Source organism: Petaurus breviceps, unplaced genomic scaffold, assembly GCF_028583685.1.
Source record: "Petaurus breviceps papuanus isolate PSGF00001 unplaced genomic scaffold, PetGlider_PUasm1.0 90822, whole genome shotgun sequence".
NCBI classification, from domain to species: Eukaryota; Metazoa; Chordata; class Mammalia; order Diprotodontia; family Petauridae; genus Petaurus; species Petaurus breviceps.
Genome location: NW_027187351.1, coordinates 25,744,567 through 25,764,093, shown reverse-complemented (window position 1 = coordinate 25,764,093; position 19,527 = coordinate 25,744,567). Strand labels below are relative to the sequence as shown.

General features: G+C 37.5%; 1 protein-coding gene across 1 annotated transcript in view; it reads left to right on the top strand.

The window, feature by feature from the left end:
• Positions 1-19,527, top strand: part of B3GAT2 (beta-1,3-glucuronyltransferase 2) — a 94,437-nt gene that overhangs the window by 25,376 nt on the left and 49,534 nt on the right. Inside the window, exon 2 of the mRNA XM_069070735.1 lies at positions 18,604-18,748. Coding sequence (XP_068926836.1) covers positions 18,604-18,748 — 145 coding nt within the window. The remainder of the gene's footprint in view (positions 1-18,603; positions 18,749-19,527) is intronic.

The following is a 19,527-nucleotide window of genomic DNA, read 5'->3' as shown; positions in this document are numbered from 1 at the left end:
TATAATATATATAATATAAATAAAGTACAGGAATATTCCACTACAGTCATGCATTGAATTTTTTAAGCCAAACCCCAAATGCTGGGCCTGTTTCTGAAATTGCAAGGGGTCCCTCTCTTTTCTTCTTTAGTTGATAAGAATGACAGTGTAAGGAAGCATGGTCCATCTGTGGACATACTTTATTTATTGCTCAAGTAAACTTGGCATTGCAAGATTAAAATGCCAGTATCATTTTAAAAGGTCAAATGACAGTTTGGTGTGTTTTTATATCTTTGAAAAGTTATTTTGCTACATCTGTTCGCACTGGAGCAAATGCTGAAAGACACAGTTGTGAAGTTTTTCCTGTATTGAGGAGCTTCAGACTCATCTTGTTGAAAAATTCTTGCTTCCCCTGCTCCCTGACACATACTGTCAGAAGAATTATTGTAGTGGGTTCCATTTTGTAATTGTTAAGATACATGTATATTTTTCCTTCATAGTTAACATGTAATGACAATTCTCTTGACTACAAGCTATTTATTTCCTGTAAAGCACGCTGAAAAGTTAGGGTATTGACTTTTTATGTTTTCTAGGTTTGATTGGGAGAAAGGGGCATATAGGTGACTCAGTGAATAGAGCACTGGGCTTAGTATCAGGAAGACTCATCTTTATGAGTTCAAATCTGCCTTCAGACACTATCCCCTGGGTAAGTCACTTAGCCCAGTTTGCCTCAGTCTCTCATCTTTAAATAAGGTGGAGAAGGAAATGGCAGACCACTCTAATCTCTTTGGCAAGAAAATCCTGAATGGGGTCATAAAGAGTTGGACGCAATGGAAAGACGACTGAACTGAGGTTTGATTTTTATTTTAAAAGAGTAATTGAGGGCTTTTTAGGGGAAGTAGGGAAAGAATAGAATCTGAATCTGGTACTTTGTTGGTTTGGAGAAATCCCAGTTTGGATATTCCTTCCACTGGTGCAGATAGGCAGCTCTATAACTTATCATCTTAGAACAGGAGTTCTTAATTTTTTTTGTATTATGGACCTCTTTGTCAGTTTGGACCTCTTTTAAAATAATGTTTTTTAATGAAAAAATAAAATACTTAAAAGTTACAAAGGAAACTAAAGGTTACTGAAAATAAAGATGAAATGTTTTCCCATCCAAGTTCATGGACTTCCTTAAATCTATCGACCTTTTATTTAAGAACCTCATTTCATAAAATTACATGAAACAGAACTTGAGAGTTAGAAAGAACCTCAATAGCCATCTAGACCAGTCTATCCTGAAAAAAAGAATTCTCCATACAAATGTACTCAATAACCAATCATCCAACCTTTACTTGAGGACTTCCCAGTAAGAGGGAACCCAATACTTCTAAAAGGCAGCCAATTTCAGTATGATGATGATGTTAAGGAGTTTTTTTTTCCTGACTTCAAGCCTAAATTTGCATCTTACTTCATTTCATTATTTTATCTTCCAAGGCCAAATAGAACAAAGATGATCCTTCTTGAAACCCTTGACAATTCTAAGGACTTCAGAGGCAAGAACTTTCTTTTCTAGGTCTTCAATAGCTGATGCTGCAGCACCCACAAAAACAGTAGTCAGGGCTTCCATTCCCCTAGGAATGGTTTTCCAGGATGATGGCTTTGAGAACTAAGCTGGAAGCAAGACTGATGGTTAAGGTGGTGGCAGGGGGATTCACATTCCCAGGTGTCTTGGGTTTACATACTCATTGTTGGCAGTTGAACAGCAGTTGAGGTTGGAGATGCCAAGAAAGATTCTTCACAGTAATTGCTCTTCTCAGTGATAGATGTGAGATGTGGATTTGAAGCAGTTCTGGTAATATGGGGAGGAGGAGGGCCTGGGCTGTCTCCATCAAACATAATGGGAGATGGTAGTAGTGATTTGATTTGACTTCTACTGCTTCCTGTCCCTCCCTTGGGGTGCCTCAGTTAGGCTGAGTATGCTGTATAAAACAATGAAATGGTCTCTTAATCTGATTTACTTTATTAGTTGGCTAAAATATAATTGAAATTTATATACATATGTATTTACACATATACACACAGAAAATGTGTATTATTCATTGGATTTTAAAAACAAGGTTGTATAGTTAATGTTAATTCATATAGATGAATAAATTTTATTTTTTCCTTTTGAAAAAACACAAACTTAAGGGGTTTTTTTTAATTAAGTTTTTTTTTTTTTAAAGAATGTAGCCCTTTAGAGCACCAGCCCTGGAGTCAGAAGGACCTGAGTTCAGATCCGTCCTCAGACACTTAACAGACACACATACACACACACACACACACACACACACACACACACAACTAGCCATGTGACCTTGGGCAAGTTACTTAACCCCAATTGCCTCCAAAAAGCAAAAGAAAAAAAAAAAGAATGTAGCCTTTGATTGATTTTCTTTGTCCTGTTAATGATGCTTGGTAGACACAAGGATTCTCATTCATTGATCTAAATTAAAATTATACACATGAAAGAGACATCAGAGATAAGACAGTTCTACCCCTTCTCTGAGGTTGCGAGAAGTTAAATGCTAGTTACAGGGACAGCTTGGATTAGAACCCCGGTTTTCTGTTCTCTCCACTAGAGTACAACTTTTTTTTTTCTGCTAATACTCTGTGTTGATGGGCAGGTGTACTTCTTTTTAAACAAGACCTACTCTTAAAAAGTTTTTATCATTTGAATAATATTTCCCCTTTGGCTTATTGCTAAAATGGGAATACTTTATCCTTTTTTCTTATTGATTTTTTGTTAGTAGTGGCTCATAACACTTTAGCCTTCTTTTTCTTCTGTTCCTTCCTTTCTCCAATTAAGTAGTTAATGATCTGTAAACAGAACACAATTTAAAAGAATTCTGTGGTGAATTCTTTTGTAATGTGAATAATCACTTCCCTTTATCTGTTTATCAGTTTGGATATTTTCATTGAAATGAGGCATACCAAGGAATTATATTACTCTTTGTCCTGACCCTTCAAATAGAAACTGTAGAGCCAGTCACTATCTCTCATAAAATCTAGATTCCAGAATGGTATATTCGTTGTTCTGTGTCATTTTGCATGACAGTAGGAAAAACTTCATTTATATATTTCCTAGAAATACATGTATCCATAATCTTATATTTGTGTATGTTATATACATAAAAAAGACACAAAACCCAACTAAGTCACCTGCCTAGTCTCTATCCTTTATAGTCTATATCCTTTATAGGTGTATTTGGTCATTTTTCTTTCATTCCTGTGCCGCTGGTTTCCCAGGGATATTTGTCGTGGCAAAATCTTAAGAAAAATGGGGGGGAAAATAGCAGAATTTTATGGAAGCCCTTAAACATAAGATAAGAAGGAAGAGATATGCAGGATCATAAAGTGTAACTTCCCCCTCTCCATCTTAAAATTAAGAAACAAAGGGGAATGGGGGATGGGTATTTGCACATGCCCCATCAGTTTGCTTTACTGATGTAACCTCTCAATAGAGGATGCTGGGAAGGGAGAATCATGATGATGTGGAAGGGACTTGGCTAGACTGTGCAATATGTATATATTTTTTAACTGATCCTAGTCAGCTTAATTATCTGGAAGATATGAGGCTTTTTTACTGCGTTAGCATATGCTAAGTCTGCTTTCTTGTCTGGAGGATCTTGGTAACTTATGGTTACTGAGTCTGGTGAGGGGCCTTGTAATAAAAGGAAGGGTCTTGGAGCCTTCTCTCCTTTGAAACCACATAACCCTGAGAACCAGACCTCAATCCTTCACCTTATTTGTTCTTTTCTATTCTAGTTGAAGGGGTTAGAGATTTAGACAAAGAAGGAAAGTTACAGGTCATCTACTATGTGAGGAAATTCCAGAAGCCAGATATATACCCTTCTCTACTTTAGTCCTCCCTTCTAACAAAGAAACACAGTTAAGCAAACTCCCTGATACAGTAGATACTGCTAAAAGCATAAGCCATATTCTGTACACTCACTTCCCCAACTCTCAAAGGCATTTCACTGTTCCTTTCCAAAGACAAAAGTTGGTCCTTACATTTCATTGGAATTTGGTCACCTTGTAGTGTTGTTTTCACTTCATTATTGTAATCACTAATGAAAATATGGGTATATTATCTCTGGTGGTGCTAGAAAGGGGGACAAAAGTTGATACATCCCAGAGTTTTAAAAATGAATGTTAATGTTAAAATGAATTATTAAGCACTTACTATATTTCTTCGAGGAACCATGCTAAGCACCAGAGATAGAAAAGCAAAAGTCCAACTGTTCTTGTTCTCAAGGACTTACTTGAGAAAAAATGAACAAAGGGAGAAAAGATGAATAAAGAGAAAACTCAAAATATATACAAGTAATGTGGGGGCAAAAGGAGGATTGGGATAGGTCTTGTGTAGGAGGTGACTCTTGAGTTCTAAGGAGTGGAGGTAATATGCAAAGGCACAGAGGTAAGCGTTGAAATGTCCTGTGGGGAATAATATGTTGGCCAGTTTGACTGGACTAGAGGGTCATGAAAGAGACTAATATTCAAGAAGCCAAAAGAGGCAGAAACTAAACTGAGAAGGGCTTCAAATGCCGAGCAGAAAGCCACTGCATCTCCTGAGTAGGGGATTTCTATGTTCAAACTTGTGATGTAGCAGTATAAATTTGGCAGTTATGTGGAGGATAGATTGAAGAGAGCCAAGACAAGGGAACAACTACCAGGCTATGAAAGTAGTCAAAATGATGATGAGGGCCTAAAGTAGAGTGGTGGCAATGTGAGTTAAGAAAAGGAGTTGGATATGAGATGTAATATTGAGGTAAAATTGAGAAGAGAAAATTTAGATGTATTGTCTGTGATAGTACTAGACAAGGGGCAGAGGGTAATACATAGAGCTTTTTTTTTTTTTAAGCAATTGGGGTTAACTAACTTGCTCAAGGTTACACGGCCAGTTATTTCTGGGTGTGGTGCTAAGTATCTGAGCCCAGATTTGATCCCCAGGTCATCCTGACTCTGGGGCCGGTGCTCTTACTCTCTGAGCCACCTGGCTGCCCCGCATACCTTTTATACCATATATTAAAATTAATATTGCTGTGCTCTCATTATAAGATTTTTGTCTAATGACTAATGAGTTGATAATGTGCCTAGAGGAGCTAGAAGAAAAGTTGTGTCTAAATGGAAGAGTGGCTTACAGTTTCTTTAGGAGAATAAATGAAACCAATTCTTCCACCTCTCTTATAATATTCTCAAGGGCAACAAGAAACATCATCTCATGAGTCTTGTGGCCACTTTGCTTTTTTGCAGTGCTCATGTTGAACACAAGCCAAAAAAAGACTACTGTGAGGAGATTTGCTGTTCATTCACCTCTGTGGCAGAGCATGAAGAATCAGAGAAATTCTGTGAAAAACTTGTCAACGTCCTCAAAACCAGGTCATTAGCTGTATTACCTAGGTGACTTCAAAGTAAAAGTGGGCATAGAGTAAACCAGCAAAAAAAAAGCATTGGAAAATTTGGTTTGGGACTAAGAAACAAATAAGACTAAAGTTTATTGACTGCTCAGAAGTCTCATGTCTGTATGTCATGAATGATTCCTTCAAGAAGAGAGTTAGAAGACCCTGGACATGGGATGAACTGAACAATATTGCATATACACGGAAAAAGAAATTGTCTTAATTTCAGTAACTAAGAAATGACTGGTTACAGATGTGGGAATTATTTTCAAATGATCTGTCTAAGCATAGAGAAATCATCAACAGATTGGAATAAATATCAAATTTAGTATCAAATTAGAAGAAAGTATAAAAAATAAGATGTTGCATAAAATTGAAACAGTGCCAGCCTTACCTGTTGACTAGGTGAAATGATAACCACAACAATTGGCTGAAATTGAAGCAACGCAATTATTACCATAAGGAGGCAAGGAGAGAGACAGGGTGGCCAAGGGCAAATCAATTTAGTATATAAACTCTTTTGCAAAACATTAGAGAGAAGGATAACAAAAGATTATAAGCAGTATCACTTCACAAAGCAATAAAAAAATAGTAGAGGAAAATGAACCTACAGAAAGTTTAGCAGAAGACCCAAACAAGTTTATTCTCAAGAAATGTCATAGATGAAACTGATTGGAAGAACAATAGATGAGAAATAGAATATATTTTCTGTTATTTCTATAATGATCTACTCTTACCATTTATGATAAAACCACTACATTTGGACTCAGAACTGGGTGTACTACATGAAGTGGAAATAGCTTTGGAGAAAATGAAATCATAGAAAGCATCTGTCCCCAACCGCAGACATGAGGAAATATGTGCTGGAGGCAACAAACGTTTAAAGACCCTCAGTAATAGGTTTCCAAAACATCTCATAGAATGAATGATTCTAAAAATGGATTCTTTGATATATACAACCACAGTGAGAACTTTTTCAGTTATTCACTGATTATCAATATCAAGTGATGTTTTTAAAACAGGACATATGCTCACTCAGGGCTTTTAACACATCCAGATGGAAAAGGGAAATCCTAAAAACAATGTGGTTCTAGTTGTATGTGTTTGTAGAAGAAATTTTATTGATAGTATGAAACCCCAGAACACCATAAGACTTTCTTAGTGAGGTCCATGGTCCCTCAAAAGAGACCAATCTAGCAATTTACACAGTTTAAATCAAGTAGATAAAGGGGGGAAGCAAAGGAAATAAGTAATTATTGCGTAGTACCTATTATTTGCTAGGTACTGTGCTAAGTAAGCATTTCACAATTATCTCATTTGTTTCTCACAACAAACCTTCAAGGTAGGTGCTATTATTACCCTAATTTTACGTTTGAGGACACTAAGGCAGAGTTTAAGTGACTTGCCTAGGGTCATACAACTAGTAGGTGTCTGCTGCTGCATTTGAACTAGGGTCTTTCTGACTCCAGTCCCAGCACTCTACCCACTGTGTAACCTAGCAGCCTTTGAATGAACCCTGCCCAGATTATGGCATGCTGCTGAATGGGTGAGCAGTTTAGTATGTGTTTGTGCATGTGTAAAATAATCTCAGAGCTTGCAGATAGTAGAGTTGGGTCCAAAATTGAACAGGAAGAGGAAAACAGACTGGACAAAATTTAGAAAATCATAGGGCACTTTCAGTGATTCTAAACTGCTTCATGCTGTCAAAGCATATTCTTTTAACTTTGCTATTTTTCTGGTGAGCCTGTATAGATATGAATCATAGAATACCATAATCTAAGAAGAATCAAAATTGCATGTGATCCAAAGGGCAATGGAAAACCCTAAGGTGGGAGCAGGTAGGTATAGCATTTTTACCACAGTGGCTTACCTGTAAGGAGACATGATAAAGGACACTTTTGGCTGGAAAAGGAGATGGACCATTTATGGAACAAAAGTCAAAGATAAGAAGTAGAGAGGGTGAGTGCTGGATTCTTATCTATGAAATATTTAAATACCTCCAAGGAAGGCCTTTGGCACATTGGGCAGATTCTCTCTGGAAGAATTATCAAATAATCTGATTAACAATCACAGAGAATGAGAAGGTATCTGATGAGTTATACACTGGTGGGGAGGGAATTCCCTTGAGGATGAAATTGTGGATCCATTGAGCCATTGAAATATGACTTGAAATGTCAGTGGTAATGCATAGGGACAGGGTCAAAACCAAAGCAGAATTACAGAGAGCATAAAATATGATTTACATTTTAGACCTAGCAGTTTGCCAAGGGTATATATGGCTCTGAATAGAATGACTAGTCTGGAGTGCATTAAGATTTTTCTCATTGTTTTCAGTAAAGTTTATAGATCTTTGGGAGCAGGAACTGCTTCACTTTTATATCTGTGCCTCCCGTGCTTAGCACAGTGCCTGTGATATAGCAGGCTCTTAAGGCTTGTTGTTGCATTGATAGGAAATTGCAGGTGGGTAGCAGTTTTAGAACTAAGCTTTCCAAAAAGCTCTTACCAGTTCTTTTTTTAAAAAAATAAATTTTATTGATATGTATTTTTTACATTCCCTGAATTTCTGCTTGTGTCCCTCTCCCTTTCTTTTCCCAGATAGCCACTCCATATAATAAAGAATTTTATTTTGAAGAAAAAAAGATTTGGGGCGGCTAGGTGGCACAGTGAATAGAGCACCGGCCCTGGAGTCAGGAGGACCTGGGTTCAGATCTGACCTCAGACACTTGACACATACATATAAAAATCAGCCGTGTGACCTTGGGCAAGTCACTTAATCCCAATTGCCCTACCCTCCTCTCCTCCAAAAAGCAAAAACCAAAACTAAAAAAAAAAAAAAAGGTTTAAAAAATTAGTAAATCTATCAATATGTTGAAAAAATATACCATATATACAATATTATATATCCTTCTCATTGGCTCTTTTCTTGGTATGAATTCCTCCCCAACTCGAATTTGTTCTTTTCTCTCAATCTCTTAATTGAATCATTGATTCAATTGATAATTCTTTGAGTTCAGATCTAAACCCTACTACTTACTACCTGTGAATTGGTAGTATCTCATTTTCCTTCTCTGGGTCTTCATATTATCAGCTATAAAATGAAGAGTTGGACTGAAATACTTTTCATCTCTAAGTCCAATGATTTTAGCCTTTATGACCTTTTACCTTTCTATGAAGGGGTATGTTGTCATCACAAAAGTTGCTGTAAGTAAAAACTTAAATGGTTTATGTGAAAGTACTTTGACACTTATAAAGTACTATATAAATGTAAGTTGCTGTTATTTTACAGATGATGAAATGGACCTAGAAAGACTAAGTGACTTTGCTTACAGGTACATAGCAAAGTTAAGACTAAAACTCAGGTGTTCTAATAAAGTTTGTTTACATAGGATTGATTCAGTAAATAATTGTTGAGAAAAGAATGACAATTTTTTTACGTCACTTCAAAGTAAATGGCACAAGAGGTATTGGGGAATAATGGATCACAGAGAGCTGACCTCAGAGTCAGAAGACTTGTGTTCTGCTTCTACCTCTGACACATATTGTGACTCTGGGTAAGTCACCAACCTCTCAGTGCTCTAGGCCACCCCTTAAGACTGAATTGCAAGGAAGGTGCCACCATGCCTTGGGTGAGGAGGTTTCATCAAAAAGAAGTTCCCTATTCTGATCAAATCCAAAGGTCCTGTTCTTTATCTCTAATACTTAAAAGTAAATGGAGAGAATAGCTATAAGAAGAATAAGGAAGCATATCAAAGACTAAAATATTGCTTTTCAATTGTAACACACGTGCTCCGGACTAACCCTCCCAGAATAAGGCCAAAGGCTTTCATTGTAGGTTCTTGGAGTACCCTGAAGGCTTTGGTGATGTCTTTACTACCTTTGGTTTGAGTTTTTTTCCTCATTATTTGGTGATGGGAACTAGTAGCCTTTAATCACTTAACATCAAATAGTTTTAAAAAGGAACATTTCAAAGATATAAGAAAAACAAAAGCACAAACACTTCCCTCCAGTACCTTGGGGGCACACACTTCCCACCCCTAACTCAGTCTCTGGGGAATATGGGCTCAGATTTAGCATGGTTTCTACATACAGAGTTTCTACATACTTGGTCCCACCAAGATGATATCCAAATATAACACTGCTGTCAAATGAGTCCTTGTCTCTGCTACCCCTGAACTGAGTCCTGAAGGTTACTCCCTGCTCCTTAGTACATTAGTGCTGAGTTGGCTACAAAACCTGAATTGTTAGAACTGGAATTCCTGACGCTTGCTCTCTTGATCTCTCAACACTCATTAGACTGGAGTTTCCAATCTCTTCACCTAAAATGGGAGAGAACAAATAGCAAGGTAAAATGGGCAAGGCAAAAGGACAGAGGCCTATTTTGAAGGGACCACCTATTGGTTTCAGAGGGGAAAAGGTCTAAGGTCTCTCCTGTTACAGCATCGTCTCACTGGAAAATGAAGTAATGAAACTAAGAGAGAGCAGCTGAAGAGAATGTCCAAGACCAACTAAAGCCTTTTGAAGACACCTCAGGTATCAGTCAATTCTGTAACCGCAGCCAGTCAAAGAGGCTGCTATGTGTACGTTATTAGCAGACCAGAACCAGTTACAGAATGTCTGTACATGCTCCACAGTTATTCCAAGGTACTTGTGTTACCTATCATCACACCTCTCCTGGAGGCAAGATTCTCAACCTCTCCATATGGGGAAAGGTCAGGGATACGTAAGACAAGAACTCATTTGTTGGCAGCATTCTACTCGTATATAAACTTGGTGGGACTGTATGCTAGGACAGAGCCCACTCTCCCCAGAAACTGAGGTGGGAAAGGTAAGAATGTGCCCCCAAGATATTGGAGAGAAATGTTTGTGGTTTTGTTATTCCTATATCTTTGAAGTATTCTTTTCTAAAAACGATTTCATATGAAATGAATAAAGGGCAGTAGGGCACTAGCCCCAAAAGGAGACACTACCAGACTAGTGTCAGAAACACTCTACATGTACCAAGCCCTGTTATGCAATATCATTTCCATTCCCCTATCCTACAGTTAACAACGGAACTTTTAAGTGATTTCTCAGTTTCATAAGAATATTGTGCTTTGGCAGAAAGCTCATGGAAGGGAATGAGCTTTTAATGAAATGGAACTTATTATTCAATAAGTATCAAAATTGTAATTAGATCTGTTGGTTCCTGCTTTTCCCACCATTTGACAAAAAGATCTCTTTTAAAAACTATGGTGGAACCTTGTAAGTATGAGTACTGCTCAATTTTACCTAATATAAAACGAGGGGAAAAAAAGATACAAGCATTGCAACTAATCTATCTGCTATATATTGTGTCATGCATATGTATACACACATATATAGACATACATATATGTATATATCATGTCACTAGCAGTAGGTCAGAATGTGATTGATGGCTTCTTCCTTAGTAGAGACTAGATGGTTACTAGTTGTACTGGTTTAAAAAACAATGGAAAGGGGACAGCTAGGAGCTGCCCTGGCCCTGGAGTCAGGAGGACTTGAATTAAAATCCAGCCTCACACACTTAGAAGCTGTGGGGCTCTGGGAAAGTCACCTAATTCCAGTTGTCTTAAAAAAAACAGCAACAACACAAAAAACCCCCGAAAAACAATGGAAAGACTCTTCAGCGGAAGTTGGAGTGGTCCAAAGTTGGAGGAAGGTTACAAAGGGAGAATAATTGTAGATAGAAGATTCTGACTAGTTTTCATAGTAAACACACATGGACACAGACACACGCATGTGCAGCAGGATTTAGATCTGAAAGGGGCCTTACAGATCTAATCCAAATTCCTCATTTTCTAGACATGGAAACAGGCTAGAAAAGAAAGTGACTTGCTTAGTTAACATTAAGGCAGATAATTAGTAGCTGAGGAAGAAACTAGATCTTCTGACTTATTATTCATTGCCTGTTTTTAATTGTGATGATTATTATCATTTGCAAAATAAGGCGACTGGTCAGAGACTTTTACAAGTGATTTTTAAAAGCTGTTGCTGAACTAAGTGATTTGCTGATGGCCCTCAAAATTTCTGTGCAATGGAAATATTGAATTGACTGAATCTGAACAGTTAGGCTGCATCCATGGAGATAAAGTGAAATCAGAAACAGAAAGCAGCATGTAGAATGAACCACGGTAAGAAAAGGGAAAAGCCACTCTGAAGGAAATGTCTAGCAGTTTGCATAACCAAAGGGAAAAAAATAGCAGATGTAATGTTAGTTGTCCATTCTATAGCAAAATGACGGTCAGTGTTACAACATATAAGCCTCATTTGCTTGCTAGATGGGAATACATCAAGGATGTTTATGGGCAGGAGATGCCAGGGAAAAGACCCTGGCCTTAGATTGTAGAGAACTTATTCCTATGTATAGCTAAATAGACCTTTAACTGGACCTCCTACATTATTGTTTTGCAGTCTTCTTTACTTCCTTAATGTGTTTGACCCTGCTAATTTGCACATCTGGAGGACTGTGTTCAGTTCTGGGTGTCACATATAAGAGAGACATTGACCAACTGGAAACTATGTCGTATAAGGGATGACTTAAGGAACTCTGGTTGTTTAGCCTAAAGAAAAGGAGATTTAGTGGGAATGTGGAATCTGCCTTCATATATTAAAAGGGCTGTCTCGTTGAAGGAAGGAATAGACTTATTTGCTTAACCACATAAGGCAGAACTAGGAGCAATGAAGAGAAGCTGCAGAAAGTCATTATTTTTGCTCCCTAGAAGGAGCTACTTCCTGAGTTAGGGCTATCCAGTGGAATTCTTCATCACTGGAAATCTTCTAAGATAAACTGGGCATGATTACTTGTCAGAGCTGTACTAGAAACTCTCATTCTTTTCCAAGGCATGCTAGATAGCCTCTCTGATTTTTTAAAGTACTCAAGTCAATGCTAGGTCTTCCACTGTCTTCCATTTTATAGGTCTAATTGTCTTTGAAGTAAGAAACTATACATATAATCTTGAATAGGGTAATAAAGAGTCAGGCATGACTGAAATGAATCAATAGCAACAAGAAAGAAAGAAAGAAAGAAAGAAAGAAAGAAAGAAAGAAAGAAAGAAAGAAAGAAAGAAAGAAAGAAAGAAAGAAAGAAAGAAAGAAAGAGAGAGAGAGAGAGAAAGAGAGAGAGAGAGAAAGAAAGAGAGAAAGAGAGAAAGAAAGGAAGGAAGGAAGGAAGGAAGAAAGGAAGGAGAGAGAGGAAGGAAGGAAGGTAGGGAGAGAGAGGAAGGAAGGAAGGTAGGGAGAGAGAGGAAGGAAGGAAGGAAGGAAGGAAGGAAGGAAGGAAGGAAGGAAGGAAGGAAGGAAAGAAGGAAGGAAGGAAAGAAAGAAAGAAGGAGGAAAGAAAAGAAGGAAGGAGGAAAGAAGGAAAGAGATTCATTTTTGGTGTTATTTGGTTTTTGTCATATCCAACTCTTCATGATGCCATTTAGGGTTTTTTCTTGGCAAAGATACTGATATAGTTTGCCATTTCCTTCTCTAGTTCCTTTTATAGATGAGGAAACTGAGGTAAACGGGGTTAAGTGACTTGCCCAGGGTCACACAGCTGGTAAGTGTCAGAGACCATATTTGAACCCAGGAACATGAGTCTTCCTGACTCCAGGCCTGGCGCTTTATCCACTAGCTGCCCCATAGATAGTCATAGCTTTCTCATTAAAAAAAATTTTTTTTGTGATACCGTTTTTCCCCACAAAGAGGTTAAAGTGCTTTGGCAAACTTTAAGATTAGATAATGATGATCATTTAATTTTTTTTCCCTCTTTCATCCCAAACATATTCTGACAGTTACTTAAGACATAGTCTTATGAAACTTTTAAGTAAATGGAAAGACTGTGATGCACTCTGCTCCAAAACCTGAAAGGATGCCAGAAGAACATAAGCTAAAATGATTGTAAGAAGGATTGGGTTATACACAAGAAAGAATCAAGAGTTGGTAAGGGTCAACAGACACTAGAGAAAAGAAAGGTCATGATGCCTCCTTCTCTGGACATTTTTAAGGGTAGGCATAAATTCACACCTTCCCTGGGCTGACCTAAATGATGTTTAGCCTGGAGGAGTGTCTGTCTGTTACTAGATAACCTTTATGTCTTTTCCAGGCCAATGAACCTATGGAATGAATGCTGGCAGTGAGTTATAGCTGATTATTTTTTTATCATTTCACACTAGTGTGCGGGTTTGTTTGGGACTGGAGGGAGCAGAAAAAAATAAAAGAAAGGAGGAACTGCTCGGTCAGATTGAAATATTGAGTGAAAGGGCCATAGATTTGGAAATGGAAGTGACCTTGGAGGCCATCTCATCCAGTGCCCTTGTTAAGATCCTATTAGGTCAAGACCGAGGTCACACCAATGACCTTCCAGTAACAGAACTGGAATTTGAATCCAAGTTCCCTGATCCTAAATTCAGAAATCTTTCTAGTTGTCCTCTCTTGCTTTAGTAGAAAGGGAAGGGAGGCCAGACACACAGTCAATGTATTGGAACTTAAAGGCTGTTAAAAAAAAAATTAGTCCCCTTCTTTCTGACTGGAACTTGACTTCCAAATCTTACATTTTGCTGTTTAGGTTGTATAAGGTGTAAAATGTGGCACATTTCTTGTAACTGCTGCTTCACATTAAGGAAATAACTAGACTTTTAAGTGCCTAGGAGCATTTTCATTCAATGAAAGCATTTTTATAGTTAATGGTAACAGTGAGATACATTTTCCCCCCTTCACTGTAGAGAAAGTGACTGTCAAGGAATTCCTTAAAGAGCATAGATTGAGTGAAAAGGACACAGAACAAAGGCTAGATCGCAAGGGTGAAATGAAGAGGTTCTGTAAATAGCTGCACTATTTTCCTTTGAAACGTCTGGCAAGCTCTCTCCAGAACAGAGGATGCATAGGCCCGTGTTACGTGCTTATGAATGTGATTGGGAATTCAACATTGAGTCCTGGAAAACAAACAAAAATGTATTTTTCCCCTAAGGGCATCTGGAGCTCTTTCAATTTTGAAGTGTAATGTGACAAATCATGATTTCTTTTAACATATTCTGAAAAAGAAATTGATCTTCCTAGTTTACCTCTAGCTAACAGACACTAACTCCCGCTTACTCTCTTCATCCTAAAGAAAAGTAAAATAGGGATGCATGTAAGACAATAGTGCTTTCTGCAGGAGATTTTGAAAGGTATATGTTGAACCATATCTGGTATGAAATAACACATAATGGGTTCCAATTCTAATGGGTGCCTATTTTTAAGTTGCTAGACTAGGCAAAGTTGGTTTTAAGGAGTATTCTGCTTGTTTCTCCTCTTACGTGAGAATCAATTAGTACAGATTAAAAGCCTAGAATCTCTGTATTTCTTCAAGATTCAGCAGCTCAGGCCCCACTTTCAGAATGAAGACTTTCCTTGTCCTTCCAACTACCAGGTCCCCCTCCTCTCCCCAAATTACTTTGCATTTATCTTTCATATTTCTACATGTGTATACATTGCCTCCCCAATATAACTTAAGCTCCTTGAAGGCAGGGACTGTTTTACTTTTTTTTTTTAATCTAGCATGGTTGTCTGGCACATAATATAGGTACTTAGTAAATTTTGATATATAGGTTTTCTTGAAATGGAAATGTATTGTTTTATATTCAGTCTTCTCCTATGGTCTGCTATGTATATGGCAATGTTTTTCTTTTCTCATTTTGTATTTAAGTTTAAAATAAAAATAATTATATTAAAATACTTGGTTATTGCACATCTTCTAAATAATATCTTTAAGTGTTTTGCAAATATGATCTCATTTTATCCTCGTGACAGCCTATTTTACAGATGAGAAAACTGAGGCTCAGAAGTTAAATGATTTGCCCAAGGTCACACAGCTATTAAGAGTCTAAAGCTGTATTTGGATTCAGGTCTTCCTGACTTTGAAGTGCAGTACTCTCTCCATTGCACTACCTAGCAATTTCGAGGTGCAAAGCATCATTCTCTGGCACTGTGGGAGGATACAAAGAATTATAAGACATGGTGTGTTGCTTTCCCTCAAAGAGTTTATAATTTAATTGTAAAGACAGAATAGAAATGCAATTTTCTTGGATTTTTTGAAGTTGGGGGGCATTTTGGGGAGCAGGAAAATGGAAAATTGAGAAGAAGCTGAACTATATATAATCCTTTTTTTTTAATATCTTTTACAGATCCAAAGTCACTTTGTTAGGATAACATTAAATAAAAACGCAATAGATTTACATTGCTTTGTTCATAAAATTCTGTTATATTTAGAGCTGTGAGACACTTGCCCTTCTTCCCCCCTTCCTCCTCCGCTGCTGCCAAAAACTGATTTTTGTTTTTCCTGGGCATTCACATCCCTTGGAAAGAGAAGGCATAAATACAGGAGAGGTTAAGTAGCAATACAAGAGTTAACTGTTCTAGACAACAATGCAAGAAGTAGCACACAGCGTTTGCCACAAGAGACAGCAAATGCTGTTTGTTCAGAGAAGGGAGAATTCACCGGACAAAACCTTCATTCCTTTGAATAGCTGAGAAATGGGGTGTTGTGGCTGAGGGGTAACCATTTTAGAACAGCCTTGGTATCACTTTCTTGTTTGTTTTTGTAATGTTTTGTGGATGCTTTCTGTTTTTTATATTCCTGTCCCTTCTTAATACCTCCAAAAAAGTATTTTAAAACTTTCAGTAATGCTGACAGCCTTGCTTTAATGAGACCAGATGAATGCAGTTCAACTTAAGAAGCATTTATTAAGCACCTAAGATGTACTAGGCATTGTTCTGGGGAGGGGCCGGGGAGAGGGAAGTGGGAATGAGGGAAGATATCCTTCACAAAGGGAGAGAAGCATAGGAGACAATGTTGTGTCTGGGAAGACTGAAGTACGCCAGTCAGGCTGTAGCAAAGAATGTGTGAGGAGGATCAATAGGAAAGAAAGAAGTCTACGTCTTTCTCATCATTGACATTTATGTACAATTTCAGGATTGCAGTTCTGAACATCAGTGATTGTTACATAGTTTTGTAGATGCAGAAGTTGTAGGAAAATGGACCAAATCACTAGTGATGATAATAATATTGCTATAACTAGCCTTTATACTATGTGGCTGGCAGTAAATATGATCACATTTGATCCTTACAACCCTAAGAGACAAATGCTTTTATTATCCCTATTTTACAATTGAGGAAACTGAAGCAGACAGAGGTTAAGTGACTTGCCCAGGGTAATAATAATAACAATATCTATATACAGCTTTAAGATTTGTGAAGTGTTTTACATACATTATCAAATTCCATCCTCACAGCCATACTATAAGATAAATGCTGTTATTAGCTTATTTTAACAAATGAAGAAAACGAGACAGAAAAGTTAAATGATTTGCCTTGAGTCACACAATTAGTGTTTGAGGTCTGATTCAAACTAAGGGCTGCCTAACTCCAGGTCTCATGCTTTATCCAATCTGCCACCTGTTGTTCAGTCATGTCTTCCTCTTTGTGACCCCATTTGGGGTTTTCTTGAAAAAGATGCTGGAGTGGTTTGCCATTTCCTTCTCTAGCTTATTTTACAGATGAGAAAACTGAGGCAAACAGAGCTGAGTGACTTGCCCAGGGCCACACAGCTAGTAAGTATCTGAGGCCAGATTTGAACCCATGAACATTAGTTTACCTGATTCCAAGCCCAGTGTTTTTATTCACTGTCACCTAGGTGCTCATTCTGCCACCTAGTAGTACTCAGGTTGAGTTTTTGTTGTTGTTTTTTAAACAAAAAACGATACCTAATATCAACACCCTTTCTTGTGATTTATCTCTCTTGACAGATTAGCAACAAAAACACCAATTAATAAAAAGGGATACAATGAGTTTTTATTCAGTAAGATTTTTCTCAGTATTACAAAAGGCTAAGTGAATCCTTCCTATTGTTACTGCTCCCTAACCTTCTCACCTGGATGCTATTAAAAAACCTAGAAAGTAACAGGATTTGGAGACATTGACCACTTGTCAGAAATTATGTATAGGGGGATTTCTGTTCTGATACAAGTGAGAATAAGATGGTCTTTGGTGTCCCTTTTGACTCAGAGATTCTGTCATTTAAAAATCTAAAATGTTGCATCACTGTGAGTCAAATGTTATATATTACCAGAGGCTAAAAGTGGAAATTGGAAAACCACTTGCCTCGATTTTTATAGAACAGATTACTCCTCAGGCATAGGCCAGACTAGATGGCTTCTCAGGTGCCTTTCAACTCTGAGATTCTTTTATTCAAACCTTGGAGTCCTGAAGAGTATTTTAATGCCCTTCTGGGCCAGAAAGTAAACCATATATCCTCATCATAGTTTAAACCTAGTCCAAGACACTTGTGAATCTGCATTACTATAAGGATGGGAAATTTTAGTTAGTATGAAGTAAAGTTTTAGCTTTTAGGTGATTTTTTTAATGTGATTTCATTGGTAAAGGGAATTCCCAGTGAAATTTCAACAGTTCAGATAGTTGCCTTTTCTGCAACTTATAGTCTTTAAAAAAATAATAAATTTATTTATTTTTGCATATATTTATAGTCTGTCCCTTCTGCTCAGCCTCCCTCTCCACCCATAGAACAACCAACCCAAACCAGAAAACTTCCCACTTTGAGCTGCTAAAAAATGTATGATTCTCTGCATTTTAATGCAACTTAAAGTCTTAGAATTGCCTGGGGGTACGAAGGTTAAGTGAATTGCCCAGAATTCCATAGCCAGTCCCAGTCTGAGGCCAGGCTTTATTTAACCATTTAACCCAGAGCTTGCTGACTCCAAGGCCAGATTTCTATCTTTTATGCCATACTCCCTCTCTCCAGGTAGATATGAAATTCTAAAAAAAAGGGGACAGTGGGAGTGACATGGAGAGATTTAATGAAAGGTTGTATTATTAGAAATGAAGCCAGAAAATGAAAAGTCTAACATTAATCAATGATTTTTTTTTTTAATAGTGACACTCACTTTACTACTTTCAGGACCAGAGTCTCCAAACAAAAAATGTAAATGAATTTATCCTTAGTTGTTACCACAAAGCCTATAAATAATTTTACATTAATATAGCAACACAGAATGTAGCAGATGGGTCAGAGATCTTCCCATCCTTGGAAGTATCCAGATTTAGTCTCTAAGAATAGAAGCAAAAGACTACTTCCACACTCCCCTTCTCAAATTAATTTCCTAAAATATTTACATCAGAGCATTTTTTCCCTTTTCATAGATGCGTACAACTCGAAAAGTCTCTGTTTGGCCAGTGGGTCTTGTCGGTGGGCGGCGCTATGAGCGCCCTTTGGTGGAAAATGGCAAAGTCGTGGGCTGGTACACGGGCTGGAGAGCTGATAGGCCATTCGCCATAGATATGGCAGGTAAGTAGGCACCAATGGCATGCTTTTTTTTTTTTAGTCATGAATCTTGTTCTCCTTTTTTGTTTAGAAACTCGATATGCAAACAAGAATTATAACTCTAAAAAGCCAATTGGAATCCACATGCCCCTGAAATTACACTTTTCACCATTTTGACCTAATGAAATATTTAACAAACCATTGAATGTAGTCAGTTAGGAAAAGTAGTAATTTATTATGCAAGTAGAAAATGCTTATGTCATATGTTTCACTCTCATTAAAACCTCTTGGGTAGAAGGTAGGTTGACTAAGAAATGGAAATTAACCCTGTGTACACTGATTGTCTCTAGTATGTGCAAGACTTTTTTAAAAAAATGCAGCACATATCTGTTCCTTTTTTAAAATAGTGATTACTAAAATAATATAAAATTGGATTATAAGTCTTTTGTTTGTTTACTTTCTGCATGAAGTCTTTTCTATTTGCATTCTGTAACCAGCCCTAGCAAGTGGAATAGGGCATTTGGTAGGCCACATGTCCAAAGATGCTGCTTTATCATGAAATGACTTATTTTCTGTGGGATATATAAAATGATGACAGTGATAACTGTGGCAGGATATACTTTGAAACACAAGACATAGTGGAAAAATCATTGACATCTACAACCCAGTAGATGAAGGCAGAAAAGCTTCAAAATTGATGTCATCAATCTTCAGTCGTAAAGCATAGTTCTGTCTCTCTGTCAGCCCATGCTTGGTCAATCTTTTGTGTGTACATCTCAACTGCAAGACAGAATCCTCGGTGC